The 18,343-nt window shown below is 38.0% G+C and overlaps 1 protein-coding gene across 5 annotated transcripts; it reads left to right on the forward strand.

The window, feature by feature from the left end:
- Positions 1-625: 625 nt before the first annotated feature.
- cep126 (centrosomal protein 126) lies at positions 626-18,074 on the forward strand. 5 transcript variants are annotated; one of them, XM_034305019.2, is made up of 13 exons: positions 626-1,063; positions 2,039-2,158; positions 4,023-4,168; positions 5,905-6,016; positions 6,311-6,503; positions 9,768-11,754; positions 12,466-12,621; positions 12,977-13,071; positions 13,415-13,466; positions 13,577-13,735; positions 15,003-15,067; positions 15,152-15,246; positions 16,097-18,074. In XM_034305019.2, exons 1-12 carry the CDS (start codon positions 1,032-1,034, stop codon positions 15,224-15,226), a joined length of 3,192 nt encoding a protein of 1,063 aa, XP_034160910.2. In that variant the 5' UTR covers positions 626-1,031; the 3' UTR covers positions 15,227-15,246; positions 16,097-18,074. The 5 variants fall into 5 exon arrangements, with proteins under 5 accessions (XP_034160910.2, XP_053090618.1, XP_053090619.1 ...); XM_053234643.1 differs by having other exon boundaries at positions 15,003-15,246; XM_053234644.1 differs by having other exon boundaries at positions 15,152-18,074.
- Positions 18,075-18,343: the final 269 nt, after the last annotated feature.

Raw genomic sequence — 18,343 nt, forward strand, 5'->3', positions numbered from 1 at the left:
TTTACCTTCCATTTTGTCAATACTATTAAAATATTACTACAATAACAACTTATCCTCTTTTGTTATTATTATTCAGTTTCTTATGTTTATTATTTACTCTTTTTTACTATTTTATACCTACTATTTTTACTTTTATTTATCTACCATTTTGTTAATATTATCCATTTACTATTATTATTATTATTATTATTATTACTATGTAGATAAAATTCATACAGCACAACCTCCATATGCACCTTTATGATCAGCTGACATTAACATAGCTTATGAAAAGTTAAGACTTTTTTTTTTTTTACAGTTAATTTATTTGATTAATGTAATTCTGAATTTATATATTTAGTAGTATTGCATTTGGTAATAACTGATTTAAAGACCGAAGGTGATTATTTGCTTATTTTTCTGTATATATTGGAGCCATTACAGAGCCGAGCTCTTGTTCACTGCCAAGGCGAAGTCTGGCCTGCTACATTCCAAATCACTGTCTGATCCCTACAGAGCCGCACTCCATAACACACTCCATAACACACTCCATAACGCACTCCACAACAACCCCTGCACCCTACCTAGTGCACTAGATAGTCTAATAGAACTCTGTTTAGAATGTAACCATTGTTTTCGTTGTCAAGGAAGCGCGTCTGTGGTTGTCAACCATGCAGAAACTATTAGTTGTGCGCGTTTATAAGTATTTTTAAGCGATGATTTAAAGCGTTTGGCTAAATAATAATCCGTATTTAATATGTCCGAATTGGGAGAAGGTCTTATTTTTGCGAAATAGGTAGATTCATTCTTAAAAAAAAGGAAACTGGGGTATTTAGAAAGTCAGAGTGCTGACATTACGTTGTCTAGGCAGCTAGGTAACGTTAGCACCTCAAGCCTGCTGGCTTTAAACAGTGGCACTTTAACAGAATGATCCTTCATCATCATCATCAGCAGCAGCAGCACCATCAGCATCATCATCATCATCATGCCGCTTTTTCCTGGCATGCTGAAGCCAGAAATCTGAAGAAGCTCTGAAAAAGCTCTTCTTCAGGATGCAAGTGCAGAAGGACACTCTTTCTTATTCGTATCCTTTTCCCCTTGTGTGCTCTGATATGATCAAATGTTTTGTAACATTTCATTACAGCTTGTAATAGACTTAATGGCAGTGGTATGGAGGATCCTAAGAGCCCAGGTTTTTAACCTTGGTGAATTCATTTTCTGGTGATTGCTTATTGCTTATTAAATTAGGAGGTATAGTGGTACAGCTCAAGGTTCGATCCTGAGCTCGGGTTACTTTCACACTTTCTCCCCATGTCCATGTGGGTTTCCTCCCAGTTTTCCAGTTTCATCCTACTTCCCTGCGATGAACTGGCATCCCATATTCCCGGCTTGCTCCCAATGTTCCCAGGATATGGTCCGGGTCCACCGTGACCCTTGCCAGGATAAAGAACTTACTGTAGATGAATAAATGAATGATGAATACTATGAAATTTGTCCTTCTTAATAATTAAGCAATGTAACATACATCATATTTCTTAATAAGTGCACTTTACTTGATTACGTACCACGTATTGCTTTACATTTTAAACAATACAAAGTGACTGTAGAAATGGGTGTAGTCATTTATGTACAGGTGGACTGGGAACAAAAAGCAGCCTGGGAATTTATCCACAGTGACAAATGAAAGTGCATCAAGTAGTATTACAGCATAGGGCTGTGTTAGATCCAATATATAATGCCACATTAATAAAATATAACCATAAACAACAAAGTACTATATGACATTTTTAAACAAATGCAAAGAAATTGAAAGAATGCAAATCTATCCTGCTCATTTTTTAATACTGCAATCATTTGCTTAATCTTTTCACCTACTGATTTATAAATCATATAAATCTGCCGCTAATTATTTTAATACAGGGCTCAAAATGAAAGCATAAACCCAGTCTGTCCCTGGGTTTATGTTTACCTGGGGAACACAAATCATTTTTAGGCTGTGTGTGTATATTCAACTATAAATCAACTGACTGTACGCTCTTTTAACTCACCACTCCATCAGAAATGTTAGAGCAGGTCTGGATGGAGAGGCTGATGATGACAGGCAGCTTCTGGTCCAGGAACAAAAGGCTTGTCGAGCTCGAGCCCGTCAGTACTCCCTGGAAACAAACCAGCGTAGAAAGTGAGATTTTGTATCTCTCAGGTGGTTTACTGCAGCCCATGTTAACACTCACCTTTTCAGTTAAAGAGCAACATTCATGGAACAATGTAAAAAAAACATTAGAGACAGTATTTCTCTTATTTAAGCAAAAGTAATGTTTCTTTACAGGCACATTTTATTTTTAAAAAATTCCCATCCTGTCAAAACACATCTTATACTCACCTATCTGACACAATCACACTCCTCATTATGTTGCCTGGCAACGTTTTGCGAATATCTGTCCTGTAATGGATTTTTTGGAGCTGCCTGTATTTATTAAAATCTTCGTAAAGCATTGCTGGGTTTTGGAAAAGCACTATATGTATTATTAACATGTTACTATTGTTATATATGGTAAAATTCTTATTCAAAACAACCGAGTGTATGTTATTATAAGAAATACCCAACTATTATAAGAAATTCCCAGACTTGTATATTTATAATTTAATTAATTACAGATGTTTGTGAACCGATAATAAAGCAGTGCTTTAGTTTACAAAGCAAACAGAGCAGTGGAAGCTGTAAGTATAATCAGACAGTAGTCTGTTATGCTGTTGGAAACCTGCTGGTAGGTCTCACAGTTTCCTTAGTATCAGCTTAGGTTTCTGACCCGGGGTCTGCGCCTGTAAGAGAAGCACACGTTCATGTCACAGACACCGTTATTCAACACTTTATTTTTCGACTAGGATTTACTCTCCTGAAATAGATCCTGTAATCAGCAACAGTAAAGTCACTTAGATTAGACATCAGTAATTGGACTATCCAATAAGTCAGAGACAACAATTACTTAAGATTAAGACAGTGTGTGTGTGTGTGTGTGTGTGTGTGTGAGTGTGTGTGAAAATAATCAACAACAGGGTGGCGTGATGGGGCGCAATGTGAGCTGGAGTTACAGTTACCACCTGAAGTTGATTATTTTCCATTTTTCCAACAGCAATTTGTCAATGATTACAGTTTCTTAATAATTAATATATTATAACTAATAATATAATATAATATAATAATAACCAATATATTAATAATAATAATAATTATATAGTTGAATTTTATGTTGTGGAATGTCTGCGAAAGGAGTTAGGTCCTGTTATCACTTACATTATGGCAGCTATAATCAGTCATTCCTTTACCAACACACACACACACACACACACACACACACAGCTTGGGATGTAGAGCTACACAGATTCTTTCTAGATTCAGAGAATCCAGAAAGTGCAAAGTCTTCTATCCTGAAGACTCTAACTGTAACAAAGCACTGGCACCCGAGACTCTTTCCATAATGATGTTAAATATCTTCTTACAGAAAACTTCACCATATCAACAATTATATTTTTATCTTTGTTAAACAACAGCGTATTGTCTATTCCATTTATTATTTAGTTTAGATTATGGAGCCTCTGCCATACAAGTCCCTGTCAATGAGCTATTATGTAAGTAGTAACGAACGACAGACTGTGCAGTTATACGAAAATAATGCATAATAAAATAATACAGTAATAAAATGTTCCAATGTGGTGTGTTTGCTGTACAAGACTGTGTGTATGAGTTGTTACTATAGACACAACGCCATATTAGAACGAGTGAATTAATATACAGCTATCATTCATGTTACAGCCTGTTATACGAAAATAATGCACACCTTCTAACCAATCAGATTCGAGAATTCAACGATGCCACTGTATAACATTCCATTTAAAAAAGTAGAGCAAGGTTTCTAGTTTCTCTTGGCTGCATGGAGACAGCTAGAGAAGTAGGATGATATTGCTGTCAGTGGAAATAAGTTTACTCTGTATGCTCTTTCATTAGGTATTTAAATGTCTGTCTCTTACACACCCACACCTCTCAGGGCGCTGGAGGACAGGAGGAGGCGGCGGGACATTCAGGAGCAGAGGCTGAGGGAGAACATCCTCCAGCAGCGTAAGCAGAGACTGCAGGAAGCTACAGAGCGTTTTCAGAGAGCTCACCTCCCTCCGTCACAGAGGAGAAGACCAGGTCAGCTTTCTGTAGCCTTCACTGTCCCCTCTGTCCACATGAAACCAAATCTGTGTCTGATCTGTTACCCATTCCAGTTCATTAAGGGGATGGATATGGGCAATTCCATTCAAGTGTCAACTGTTCAATGGAAAATAAAAAATACTTATGCACTTTTCATTTTTAACATCTTGGAAAATAGAGGTATATTATTCTATTACCAACACCACACACACCTCAAACCCACTGGACTATCTGGGCTCTCAGAAAGGATGAAAATAAATCCAATAACAGTCTTTCTCTGATTTAAGACATCAGAGTATACTGTTTACTGATTAGCTTATAAGTGTGAATTTAAATGCACTTCTGTCACAAATATTTACACATATGATATTGTGTTTCTGAAAATAAATCTGTTTGATGTAAAGTATATTAATACTGTAACTTTTAATAAGTTATTGCAAACTGATAAAGAAATTGCTCCTTCATTTTAAAAAACTAGGTATCCCCAGACTTTGAATGGGCAGCATATGATATTTCACAGTTTACGAAGATTTATGGTTAAAAATGTTTTTTAAAAATTATTGAATATTATATATTATATATTATATTATATTATATTATATTATATAAATATTATATATGTACTGTGTACTGTGAGTAATGTACATAAACTGTATGTTATAACTTTACTATGTAATAGGTTGAAGTGTCACACTGAATTGCCCTAGAGATCAGGAGTGGAAAAAATATTGTATTTCATTATTATACTTAGGTATTGTAGTAGTACTATTATTATGTGTATTTATACTTTACTTGAGTATTATACTGAAATCGAATACTTGTACTCTTACTTAATTACATTTTTATTTAGACCTTCAAATTACTCATTACAAATCTTGAAGGCCTCTTCTTCTGTCATCCAGCCAATGACTATACGTTATGTATCAATCAAATGGGCTCAATTTATCATCCAATCATTTCAGTTTAGTATCCATTCAGGTTCAATAATGTAGGAAAAACTATAACGAATCATGTCAATCCATCCATCTGTGGTGACCTTCTCATGCTACATGTCTGAAGGTGGATAAACCGGATCAGACAGACTGCAGTGTCGACCTTGAGGATGAGGACCCCTGGCCCTACCTCAGTAAAATGTTTCAAAATACTACTTTGCTTCCCTAGAAGGCATGAACTCCATCTAATTTGAAAAAAGCACATTGAGAAAGGTTTTGTTAATTTGCTAACTTTAACTGACTATATTCAGCTAGCCTGTTTTCTTTGCTAATGCCAGGTTAAACTAGCATTCATTCCAGGTAGCAACCATAAATTGGCTTGGCAGCAAGTCAAATTCTAACTAATGGTAAAATTTTTTTTTTTTGATGATTAATTCATTATCAAACTACGTAGCATTATTCATGCATATGACCGCCAAACTTGCAGAGAACGCGTGATGGTTTCAGGCATAAACATTTACGTTTTACTTTTTCATACTTGAATAAGTTGAATAAGTTTAAAAGTTGGGTACAGTTTTGGCTGGATACTTCCAATTTTAATTGAGTAGGATTTTGACACTTTATCTATACTTTTCTACCCACATGGACATGGACATTCTTTTTGAAATGCTGTAATGAGTGTGCTTCTGTAATAATGACATGATCGTGATGTTTCTCATGATGATGATGATGATGATGATTATTATTATTATTATTATTATTATTATTATTATTATTATTATTATTATTGTTGTGCTCTAGCCTCTAGTACAAGAGCACCTAACTTGGAGGAAGCACTCAGTCATATTCAGGGGGCCCAAACCTCCTACACTCATCACTCTTCATTCTTATCCGGCACCTCCTCCATCAGCAGGTAGGCAGCAGGTTACAACTGCTTGTCCCTTGGCTTGTCCCCCTCAAGAGTATATCTTTTATACCTTGTTCTTCCCTGGGTAAAATTATTACTACAAGAATACCTTTTTCCCAACTATTAAAACTTCAAAGCATGTCTTGTCACACTTTTAGTTAGTCTACTGTTCTCTTGTTCATACTTCTGCTGTTTCATGTTCAAATACTGAATGAAGTTTTTTGGAGCTCTATAATACCACTGGTATAATAGAACCAGGTATTCAACACTGGTTCATCGATTGCTGCTATTTTTGTGTAGGAGCTGCACTCCCTCCCCTAAAGCCCCAGGGGGCTCCAGCGGTCCTCGCAGCCTGCATGCAGTTTCTGCAGCTCAGGCTTATGCCAAGCTCATGCAGGAAAGAAGCCTGGGTGACTTTAAAACCAGCCAGCTCCTCTTCATCAACCAGCTGCAGGAGTATCTACCAAAGGATCAAGAACAACTTCAGATACAGGTATATCTGTAACAATCTTAACAGGAGGTTGGATTTTCTGGGGTTTTCGAATAGAAAGTCCCCTCCGACAGTATTAGAATGGCAAGGCCAATGCTTTTGTTTTTGCTATACACTGAAGACATTTTGGTTTGAGATCAAAAAATGAATACGAGATGTTAGAACAGAATTTCAGCATTCTTTTCCTGATATTTACATCTAGATGTGTTAAACAACTTGGCACCTTTGGTGGCAGACCAGACCAACCAATTTTTGATGAGCAAAAGTATAGGAACAGAGAGTCTTAAATTAAATTAAAGTAATTAACACTTAATATTTGATTGCATATCCCTTGCTTGCAATAACTGCATCAAACCGGCAACTTCTAACATCACCATACTGTTGCGTTCGTCTTTTGTGATGCTTTTCCAGGCTTGTGCCACCGCTTCTTTCAGTTGTTGTTTGTTTTGGGGGGGTTCCCCCTTCAGTCTCTTTTGTGAAGGTGAAATGCATGCTCAAATGGGTTAAGGTTTGGTGATTGACTAAGGTCTGGTGATTGGCTAGTCTAAAACTTTCCACTTTTTTCACCTGATGAAGTCCTTTGTTGTCTTGGCAGTGTGTTGAGTCATTGTCTTGCAGCATGATAAAATTCCTCCCATTAGATCGGATGCATTTCTCTGTAAATTAGCAGACAGAATGTTTCTGTAGACTTCTGAATTCATTCTGCTGCTACCATCATGAGTTACATCATCAACAAAGATTAGTGAGCTCATTCCAGAAGCAGTCATGCAAGCTCAAGCCATGACACTTCCACCACTGTGCTTGACCAGTGAATTGTATGTTTTTGGATCATGAGCCGATCGTTTCTTTCTCCACACTTTGGCGTTTCCATCACTTTGGTAGAGGTTCATCTTCGTTTCCAGAACTTTTGTGGCTCATCATTGTAGTTCTTTGTGAATTCCAATCTGGCCTTCTGATTCTTACTGCTGATGGTTTGCATCTTGTGGTGTATGGCCTCTGTATTTCTGCCCTCAAAGTCTTCTTTGAATGGTGGATTGTGATACCTTCAGTCCTGCCCTGTGGAGGTTGTTTGTGATGTCACTGACTATTGTGTTTGGGTTTTTCTTCACAGCTCTCACAGTGTTTCTGTCATCACCTGCTGTTGTTTTCCTTGGCCGACCTGTTCCATGTCTGGTTGTTAGTATATCAGTGATACTTTCTTTTCAATACATTCCAAATTGCTGTATTGCCTAAGCCCAATGCTTGTGTAATGGCTCTGATAGATTTTCCCTCTTTTCTCAGCTTCAGAATAGCCTGCTTTTCTCCCGTAGACAGCTCTCTGGTCTTCATGTTGGTTTATCTTTATTAACAACAAATGCAGTCTTCACAGGTGAAACCCAGGGCTCAGAATAAGAGTAGACATTCAGAGCTATTAACTGTTTAAACAATCAATCTAGCAGGGCATACCTGGCCAACAAAAAACACCTGTCAGTCACATGTTCCAATATATCTTGATCACTTGAAAAATGGGTGGGTTGAAATAAAAGGTGCCATGTTCTAAGTTGTTTAACACATCTAGATGTAAATATCAGGAAAATAAAGCTGAAATTCTGATCTATTGTCTCATATTTGTCTTTTGATCTCAAACTCAAATGTCTTTAGTATAGTAAAAACAAAAGAATTGACTTTGCTGTTCCAATACTTTCGGACAGTACTGTGTTTTAGCATTATGTTTTGACATCAAGTGTTACTAATCTGTTACAGTAAAGCCTGAGCAAATAGAAAAATATCAGTTATATGAAATACTGATGTTGGGGGTGTGTTGAGGAGAGCTGTGTGGGTGTCTGAAGGGAAAAACCTGTGGGTGTGTGCTAAGGGGTGTGGATTTGTCTTAAGAACTGGTTAAAAAGAAATGACACTTCCATTCTAGCCTTGAGCTCCACCTGCAACAGCGCGCTGGAACATCGTCTGAACAAGCACAAGGGCCCCATGAACAACCTTCCAAAACACACACACACACTCTCACACACACACACGCTCACACACACACACACACACACACACACAGTGGAATGTTACCTGTGTTGGGTAGAAGCCAGCACATAATCCCATAATTCAAACCAGGACCAAACAGCAATAATCATGTTTGGATGTAAGGAGGGTTTTTGTTTTCCTTCAACTAAGACATTTTGAGAAATTGGTGTTGTATGTTTTAAAGTCTGACCTAATCCAAAATGTGGTATTTATTATCAGCTGTCTGTAAATATTATGCCCTTAAAAACCAACTCCTGGGATTCCCAGAAAATTTCATAAACTCTGACTTACCTGCTTATTTTATCATTTTGTATATAATTACTAGTTACACCAAAAGCTCTTTGTTTTTATCTCACTTAAGCACATTTCTGGATTCATAATATTAGGCACAGAGTTAATAAATGTAAAAATAATCAGCTTCCAGTCCTGGTTCCAGTGTTACATTTTAATTTAGAATCTCACATAGAGAAAACATAAATGTGTTTTCCTTTCTGCCTTGTGAAATGATAGTTTTTACCACAATATGATTTTATTATATTATATTTTGTCATTCAGCAGCATTGAATGTTCGAAAATACAGTTAAGCACAATTGATTACATACGCTTAGGGTCAGGAATACAAAGATATTTAACTTATCCCAAGACATTTACTGTATAAGGTGTTTACTTGTTATCAAAATTACATTTGGTCAAATAGTGAATGTTAAGATATTAACAATAAAACTATGAAAATTATGTCAGTTTAAAAGTTTGCAACACCTTTCCTAAATGTAATATAAATATTCTCTAATAGCCCGTATTCTCTAAAAGCCCGCTATTCTCTAATAGCCCGTATAAATATTCTCTAATATTCCTGCAGCATTTCTTATAACTCTCCCATATTGGCCAACTTTTGCCCATTCTTCCTGACATATCTGTTATAATTCTGCCAGATGCCTTACACTGTCTCATACATATAAGGTCTCGAGACTGAGAGGGTCATGGTAAACCTTTAACTTCTTTGTTTTAGTTCTTTTCTAACTCTATGATTTTGATTAATGGTTGTTGTAGGATACACACACATTTAATTTTTAACTTATAAGAATAAATGTTTTATAGATCAATTGTGAAACAAAGGTACATTTTCATATTATCAACCAAAAACTACAGGGGATACAAACTTCAATGGTAGTTAGTTTAAACATACTCAGTTAAATGGGTGATATACGCATCCATGAGACTCAGTAAGCTAATATCCTGCTGTATTGATTTTAGGAGCACAGTGACACTCAAATTAGCCATGCAGAAAGCCTGTCTAGCCTGGACAGCCTGGAGAATGAGGTTCCTCAGCAAGGTCATAGCAGTAAACCTGACAGTCTGGATCACCCAGAAGTCCACGATACCAGAAAGCCAACATCACTGCAGAGGCAGCTAAACTGCCCAAGTTCATCATCTAACCACTGTCCACCAAAGAGTTTCCTGGAGAAGGTAATAAGTCAGGAGGGTCTGTCTAGTTCTTCCAATTCCTCATCACCTTCAACTGTGGAAGATGAGTCAGCAGATGAGGTTCAGAGTGTCCATAATTTCTTAAAAGCAGCAGAGCAGTGCAATATAACAGGCCAGTCCCAGATGTCCAACATCCAATCTACTCTTCCCTGCCAAAAGCAGGTGCTTGCAACTAATTCAGGACATACAGAGAACCAGTATGGCACAACTACTCAGGAGAACATATCGAGGGATAAAAGCACAGTAGCAGCCCACTGCAAAATGCAGACAGCCCCAGATACCATACCTCTGGTATATTCGAGCATGGCTCAACAGTCCAACTCTGAATCTGGTAAGCTCTCGAAATGCGCTAAGCGTCTGTCAGAGATCCAAGCTGCCCAGAAAACCAGCAGATGTATATACAGCAGTGCTTCTGATCTGAACAAAGTCTCTCCTGGTTTGGAGAACTCAGCCTTACAGCCAGCAGAAACAGAGAACTCTTTCCAGTCCACTAAGAGGAACCCAGATGAAGATGGTGTTCTAGTTCTGGAGAGGAGAACCCAACTTGAAAGCTTTGAGAAATATAAGAGAGCAGAATGTCCAAACTTAGTCAATGAACACAGTGATAGCAGACTGGCAAAGACCATTTTGCCTAAGTCTTCCAAAATGACAGCAGAACAAGACAAAACATTAGCAGACACTTTGACCAACCATATTGACCTCAAAAGCAGCAATGTCCGATTTCTGAAAGGAATCCTTAAGAAAAAGTTCAAGTGTATGGGGGATGAAGGTGCCAAATTCAGTTACACCCCAGGCCATTTTACTTTCAGCAAACACGTGGCCATAGCTATTAGGGACAGTTTGGAGCTCAGTCGGTCTAAAGGCAGGGACCCAGAGAGCAACAAGTGCATTCAGAAGAAACTTCGCTGGTTGGACGAGGTGAATAGCGATGGAGGAGAAAATAAAGAAATAGTGACAAAAGAATTAAGCAAGCAGGCAGAAACTGAAAACAGACTAACTCAACCATCTCAACAGCCTTTAGTGGACCAACAACAGGGATCGTTCCGTTCGTGGTACATAAACATACCCTCAGGCGTACCAAACAACAACAAGCCTTCCTCTGCCCCAGCTGACCCCAGCTCAACCAAACAAGCCTGGTCAGATGTTGGTCCTCAGAAAGGAAAGCAGCAGGAGCACACAGGGGAATCAAGAATGGAAAAAGCAGCTTCCTGCACTACTGGATTTTGGGTTCCCCGGCGGGCGCATTCAGCCAGAACTGGCTCAAGCGCCATTTCTTCCCAAGCCCGGAGGGGTACCATGATCAGGCCACAATCTTCCAGTCAGGTGCAACATGTGGTCAGAACCCAAGGGAAGGTCCTGGTGCCTCGGCCTCCTCCAAGATCTGAGGTAACTAGGGGGAACTCAGGTCAGGCAGTGATGTACATCACCAAGACAGGCAACAGCGATGAGCGTTCCCAAGGTAAAGCACATCTGGCAATGGAGCAGGTTCTTTATAAGGACTATCCAGAAGGTCAGCCTGTACCTCTGCACCACATTCTCAAAACAGATGAAGGCACTATATTGGACCCAGTTCCACCCTCCTATGCCTGCATGTACAAGACTGTGTCTAAAGGCATCTACACCTTCTGCCAGTCAGATGGCCAGGTAGGCAGCGGCAGTAATGGCTTTCAGAAAGGTATCTTGGATCGTACACCAACTGACGAGGAGATCTCACTGCTGTGGCATGGAGTGCGTAGTGCCTTAGCCAGCAAAGATGGTAATACCTGCATCATCTTAAAAACTAATTTTATGACCCTTTTTTATAACAAGATAAGTTTCTTTATTGTCATTGCAGAGGCAACAAATTTTTGTTTAATTTAATTCAGAAATGTTTAGTAAATCTAAAACTGTATAGCTGAATTGTTGGAGCACTGAATCAGGAATCAAACAGTAGTGTTGCACATGTTCACTTGCTGATATAAAAAAAATGGGCATCTTATCCTTTTATAGATATGCCACATTCCAGCAACATAATACAATACTCACAGGCTACCAGACTGCTGGGTGTCCATGAGTTTTCATTGCACCTTGTCATATAGTCAGACAGGAGTCTGTTGAAAGAACTGAGCTCTCTTTGTGTGTTGGCAAGTTCGGCAGCTTTGCTCGAGATTCTTTAGGGGTATTTTTCTAGAGTTTTTGCAAAGGGCTCTTTTTTGTAGAGTTGTATCAGTAGTGTCTGTTTGCTTTGGCTCTTTGTAAAACACTGCACCACTTATGGGATTACTGCTATACTGAAATGAATCCATATGATGATGGAACTGTTATTTCTTCTGGGTCCTTTATTTTGTTATATTACAGTATAATAAGTTATGCATGAAAACTTGTAGTGAGACAAATTTTTTGTGACTTTTCCCTTGAACTATTTCCAATCTCTTTCTTTTTCTTCTCCCTCCCTTCTCTCACTGTCTTTCTTAAAAAATCCACTTAGATGACTCTCGAAGCTTGCAGACTCACAATGGACCGTTGTCTGCTTTGCCTCAAACTAATGCCAATTTGTCCCATGTTACCATCAACGGTGATAGCCTGTTCAGCGGTGTCAAAGCAGTTGCAAGAATGGATGGCTTTTTACTGTCATCTTCCAATGGTAAGCAGCTAAATGCACAAACATGAGATGTTATTAATTTTGCCAAAGCCAGAAAGGCTGTTATGATTCACAGTGCCCAATAATCTGTCTGTAGTGATTTATTGTGCAAAGATTAGCATTTAGAATATCAGTGACAAGCTTTATATTCCCAAGCTGAAGTACATCATAAATTGCTCATTTGTGATATTAGTCCTGGAATGTTGGAAGCTATTTTTGGGATGTTTGAATTTAACTTGCTGACCTTGAGCTTTTCTTAGAGGTGAAAGAATCTTTTCAGGACATTGTCTCTGCTTAATTATGTGATGAAAACGGACTGTTTTACTTTGCATTTACATTTTTCTGTTGTGGCAAACAGTCAGGAGTCCACTGAGAAGACCTGCTCTGGAGAATAATATAGTGAAAAAGAGAACTGCAGCATTAGGTGACAGGAAACCCCCTGTCCTTTATCAGGTACATCAATATGGTTACATATATAAACACACACATTCATCCTCATGTCATTGGCCAAAACTATTCTCTGTTTTTTTAGTTACATATCAGGTGTGTTCTACCATGTGTAATCCTATAATTAGAGATTCTTGTTTAACAGTGATAATAGGCTCTCATAATTCTTATACTAGGATAGACCAAAGTAGGGTTTGGTTCAGGGTTCCTTAGGACAAGGAACCTCTGTTGAACTGGATTATAAGTGACAATTGATTTTTACTGTCTGTGTTTAGTCTTAACTAAAGCGCAATGGTTATGTCTACAAGTCACACTGTTTGTGAATCTTTCATATATATTTTGGTTGTAGGCTACAGTGCCAATAACTGCAAGCAAAACTGACCAGATTGTGCATGATGAAGGTATTGCACATGATTCTGTTACATTTAAACCATGAATACAATCCAGATAATCAACAATACTGAAACTGCAAATATTAGAGCTTCAACTTTCTCACTGTCTTGTCTGTTAGGTCCTGAGGTGATAGATAGTCATGAACAGGTTGCTGTAGACTTGTCTCAGTTCCAAAGAGCTGCTGAGTTCCTGCAGACACAGCGAGGCCTCAGTGCTCTCTCCCTGGAGGAACAGAAACTCCTGCAATCAATCGATAGACTCAACCACCGCCTGCAGTGTAAGCTTCATCATTCTAGTTCAGAGCTTGTCAGAACAGGCATCGCTTTATAAATACACCATACATGCTCTACTCAGTTGTATTCAGAGTAGTATAGCTGAACTAATTATCAGATTATAACATGAAAAGCCCAACTGACAGGGCAATAATGATCATATTGACAGTCGAGACACAGGTTTATACACAAGGTGCATTATTATAATAACAGCATTTCCACCTTAGGAACCTTTTCAGTAACATTAGGCATGTTTCCATGAGAGGAATCTTTTTAGTTCAATTTTACTTCCTAGTTCCAGTAACCATTATAGTTCCTGTTCCAGAGTAGGTGCTAGGAAGTTTGCTGAAATACTGAACACTGCTGAGTGGTCAAATGCAAGTTTCACAGAATAGCCAACCCTCTTACTTGATGTGTTTATGGATTAAGCGTTAACTGAATCTGTGCTGTGCACTAAAATCACTATTGTGATGTTGGAGTCACTTGTTATTTTGCGTAATGCTTACAATTCCTGCAGTCCTACAGTTCCAGTTCCTGTGGTGGGAGCACATAAGAAGACCTCATCATAATTCTTGTTTATCAGAGTTCCGTATTTCTTTAGTTCCTAGACACGTTCCTGAACCTCAGGGTAAACATGCCTGTTGTGATATAGTTCATGTCAGACTAGAATTATGATAATTACGAGCTTCCAGCTGCACATTTTCATCAAACTCTCAAGCTCTGACTTGAGAGTGTTTGACATCACTTTATAAACACAAATGGATTTCAAAGTTAAAACAGTTCAGAGTATAATGTCAGGATTTTAATCCATGAGTCTAACAAATATTTTCTGTTATTAAATAGCAAAGTTTAGCATGTTATTTTAAAGATGTTAAAGCACTGTCTGTTTTTATAGAACTGACTCGTTTTCTGAGCTCCAGAAAACACAGCTCCAAGTAGAATCCCCAAGTGCAATCTCATAATTACTCTCATTTTGACATTACTTCTAGATTTCCAGCATGATTAGTTGAAATATAAATAGTATTTTTTCCAGAACCACTGTGAAACATACATTACCCAGATGTGATATACTGTATATTTTCCAGTGCATGTACGGTAGCTGTCAGCCTCACCTATTGAAGATTTTCAGTGCACTACAGATTAAAAAGAAGATCTACAGTAAAATATAATAAAAGTGTGGTATAATTTTAATTGGTTAATTGTCAGTACCTTTAGATTTAAATATTTGGCTGTTGTAGCTCTTAGTTTACAGACTATTTTTGTAATGAGCAGATGTGCAAGATGCGGCCGCAGGAAACACAGCACTGAAGGGTATCGTTGCCTTGGACCCTGCATATGTGAGTATTACAAACCTTTTCAACTGTGAAGGTGCCATGCTTGTGCCTAATCTCAAACCATTCCACGCTTTTCCACTGCAAAAGAGCTGGTCCTCAGCCGGAAAAAGGTGTTTGGTTCCAGCACCCAAATGTTGCAGGTCTACAATCAAGAACCAGTGAAGTCAGATATAATATCGTTGGTATGACAACAACTTGAAACACTCAAGTTATTTACAGTACATGAGTTAATCATGCAACAATGAGTCATCAGTCTTCATAAGAAATAATCAACACTGTAATTATCTATGTATAATTTTCAGTGGTTGTTAACAGAATTATGGCATTTATTAGTAAACTAGTAAACTTTTTTTTTTTTGTAGGTGGGGTTGTTTTCAGAAAGTCTAGAAGTGAACTTTAGGACTGGGGTTCGGCAGGATACAGCAAAAAAAGTTGCGCAAATGGGAGGTTTTTACTTTCATGTGGGCAAGCGGTTGGATATGAAGCTTGTAGGACAACAAAGACCACATTAGTTAACATGTACATGCAGCACTGCGGCATCCTTAGTAACTGCCTGCTCAGGGTCGCAGTGCTTTAAATTATGCTACTAGTTCATTTATATTTTGAGAAATAGATCTGGAGTGATGTAGGTGACATGGAGGAACTGTCAGAGCCATAATTCACACACCATGCTTACACTGTTGGCATTACTACGTCCGGGATTTAATTAACGGCCATTTTGGGTTGAAATCCAAATACAGATAAAGACACAGATATGTGGGGCACTAAACAGATACAGATAGTCGTTGTGCTACACCTCTAGTTAACTACATGACAATTATGTGCAAAATGAGGATGGTGTATGTAATGGTTCGGTTTTAAACAAGCGGAAAAACATGCTGCTTCTTAAAAAGGTTTGCTGTTAATGAAAGAGGTTTGTTATTGTATTTCCTCCTTGTTGTGGTGTTATGGAAACTTCCATTTTGCATCTTATTTCCATCTCTCTCACTCCTACTTTCTCTCTGAACCTCTCTGTCTCTCTCTCTCCTGCAGAACCAGTCTCCCCAGCCTAGCGAGCGTTCATGTGCCACCCCGCGCAGGTACCGTGGCGGCTCAGCTGACAGCCGCACCCGCCCACACAGACGCTACTGACTTCAGCTCCCAGGATGCCCTTCTTTCCAGCCTGTCCCTTTAGTCTTTACTGACAAGCACTTTATCACTCTTACACTCACTTGAAAGCAGCAGGTAGTCAGTATTGCGCCACAGACTACAACACTTTTTTTCAGATTTGTCCTTTTTCTGATTTATACACTCAGTCATATTTGTGATTTATGTAGAGGAATTATTTTACATGTGATTTGCCCTTCAATTATTCCATCTTACCTTATTTTTGTACTTATTTATATTTAGAAATAGATCTATTTTAGAACTATAAATTAAATACACTTTTATTAATGCCCTGAACATTAATAATGGAAAAATACATTCTAAGATGTGCAGCAATTCTTATGTAACAATATAATGGTTTGTGCTGATTTAATCAGGACAGGTTTTGTGGGAGTGGATATACTTGTGAGTAAATGACCGTTGAGGTGGAATTAATCTGAGCGAACTGACTCCACTTGCTCTACAGGGTCAGGGAGTGAAACCCAGCAGTGAACTCACTGTTCCATCCTGTTACACCACCCGTTCCCTCCCTCTTCAGTTTACACAACCGCAGAACCGTCCCATCCCACACACACTCCTGTAACTGTCTTTATGGAGGGTTTCCAATGAACCATTTAATACAGAGGTTTAATATTGTTGTACCTGCACCTAAACCTAATCCCAGTAACAAAAGCAAATCTTGTTTTATTGTTCAAATGCAAATATATTTCAACCTGTCCTCACAGCATCCAAATATTCATGTTTACTTTGTTATTATGGGTATATTTGGTCTCCATCAATAAAGTAAAACAGGATTTTAAGCATAGTGTGTGTGTGTGTGTGTGTGTGTGTGTGTGTGAGAGAGTGGGGGGGTTGTGTCTATGCAGTGAGTACTATATGGGCTGTGGAAAAAAATATAAAGACCAATTTGGATGTAAATATTGATTTGTAATGCGGCGAACAACATGCAGAATCACAATTACAAGGTTCTGCATGTGTTAGGAGTGGTATTTTGTCTAAAAATAGTGCCTAAAAATGATAAAGATAATGACATATTTAAGGATAAATTGAGGATGCCTTCAAAGTTTTACAAAAGAGCAAGAGCTTTACCTTCAGTCATGACTGAAATTTAATTTGATGAAATATCTGCCCTCATACACTTTTAGGTTGCATTGCATTTCGTGGCTTCTGTTTTCTAATTATTCATTTTCATCACATGCTATTTGCACTTCATTATTGAGAGATGGTCATACAATTCAATAATTAACTTGCACAACAGCTAGCGTGTGCATGGCTAGCCATGCAAAAAGGACAAAAAAGAGGCAAGAAGACCTCAAATTCACCTTGCCTTAAGTAAAGGAAAGTTAAAGTTTCGCCTGCATGTGCAGTTCTGCTAATCTGTCACGTTTTTCCTGTATGTGTTTGAGCCTTGCCTCCGGTCAGCTTGCCTTGACTTGTTGCAGCAGGACAAGGAAAGCCACGCAGTGCAGAACAATCTGGCAGCAACTTGCCTTCTTAGAAAGGTGATGAAACTTTTGGTGTGTTGCATGAACACACCTGCTGAACAGGTTTCAGCGCTTTGTGCCATAATCTTACTAGATGTTGGGGGTTGTTTCTCACACACACACACATTATCCTGTCTGTTTGGGCAAGGAGAGATTTTACAAGATTTCCTCCTGTGATGTTTTAAATCCCAGGGATTTGAGCATGCACATGTTTCAACAGGATCTTTCCATGTTTTTTTTTATTGGTTAAATCTAGTAGCTTGAAAAAGCAGAGCTTTTTTGGATCCTTATGGAAAAATCACATACATTTCACATGTGATTATGTCAGTAATATCTGATTACATGTGGAAAAAAATTAATGTGAAAGTGAATTTCAACATGCATTGCCTGAAACTGCATATGTAAACTTAAGTAAACACATGTAACAGCACTTGAATAATATGTGATAAATAAAATGTGTTACATGTATAAATTAATGTGGAAATAAATGAATCACATGCAAAAAATCACAATCCTGAATTATGAAAAATAAATCATGAAAAAATAACATGTGAAAGTAAATAAATTAACAGTGTGTAAAAAATGGAAGTGAAAATAAATCTTTAAAAAATCTTTTTTTAAGTGAAAATCAAAAAATTCACATACAGAA

The sequence above is a fragment of the Pangasianodon hypophthalmus genome, chromosome 6 (genome assembly GCF_027358585.1).
Source record: "Pangasianodon hypophthalmus isolate fPanHyp1 chromosome 6, fPanHyp1.pri, whole genome shotgun sequence".
NCBI classification, from domain to species: Eukaryota; Metazoa; Chordata; class Actinopteri; order Siluriformes; family Pangasiidae; genus Pangasianodon; species Pangasianodon hypophthalmus.

What these genes read in the sequence shown, in the direction of transcription:
- cep126 (XM_053234642.1), top strand. Translation starts at nt 1,032, where the DNA reads ATGCAAGTGCAGAAGGACACTCTTTCTTATTC. An exon ending in GAAACAAACCAGCGTAGAAA is followed by an intron (nt 2,159 to 4,022) that starts GTGAGATTTTGT and finishes CACACCTCTCAG; the next exon opens with GGCGCTGGAGGACAGGAGGA. An exon ending in AAGAACAACTTCAGATACAG is followed by an intron (nt 6,504 to 9,767) that starts GTATATCTGTAA and finishes TATTGATTTTAG; the next exon opens with GAGCACAGTGACACTCAAAT.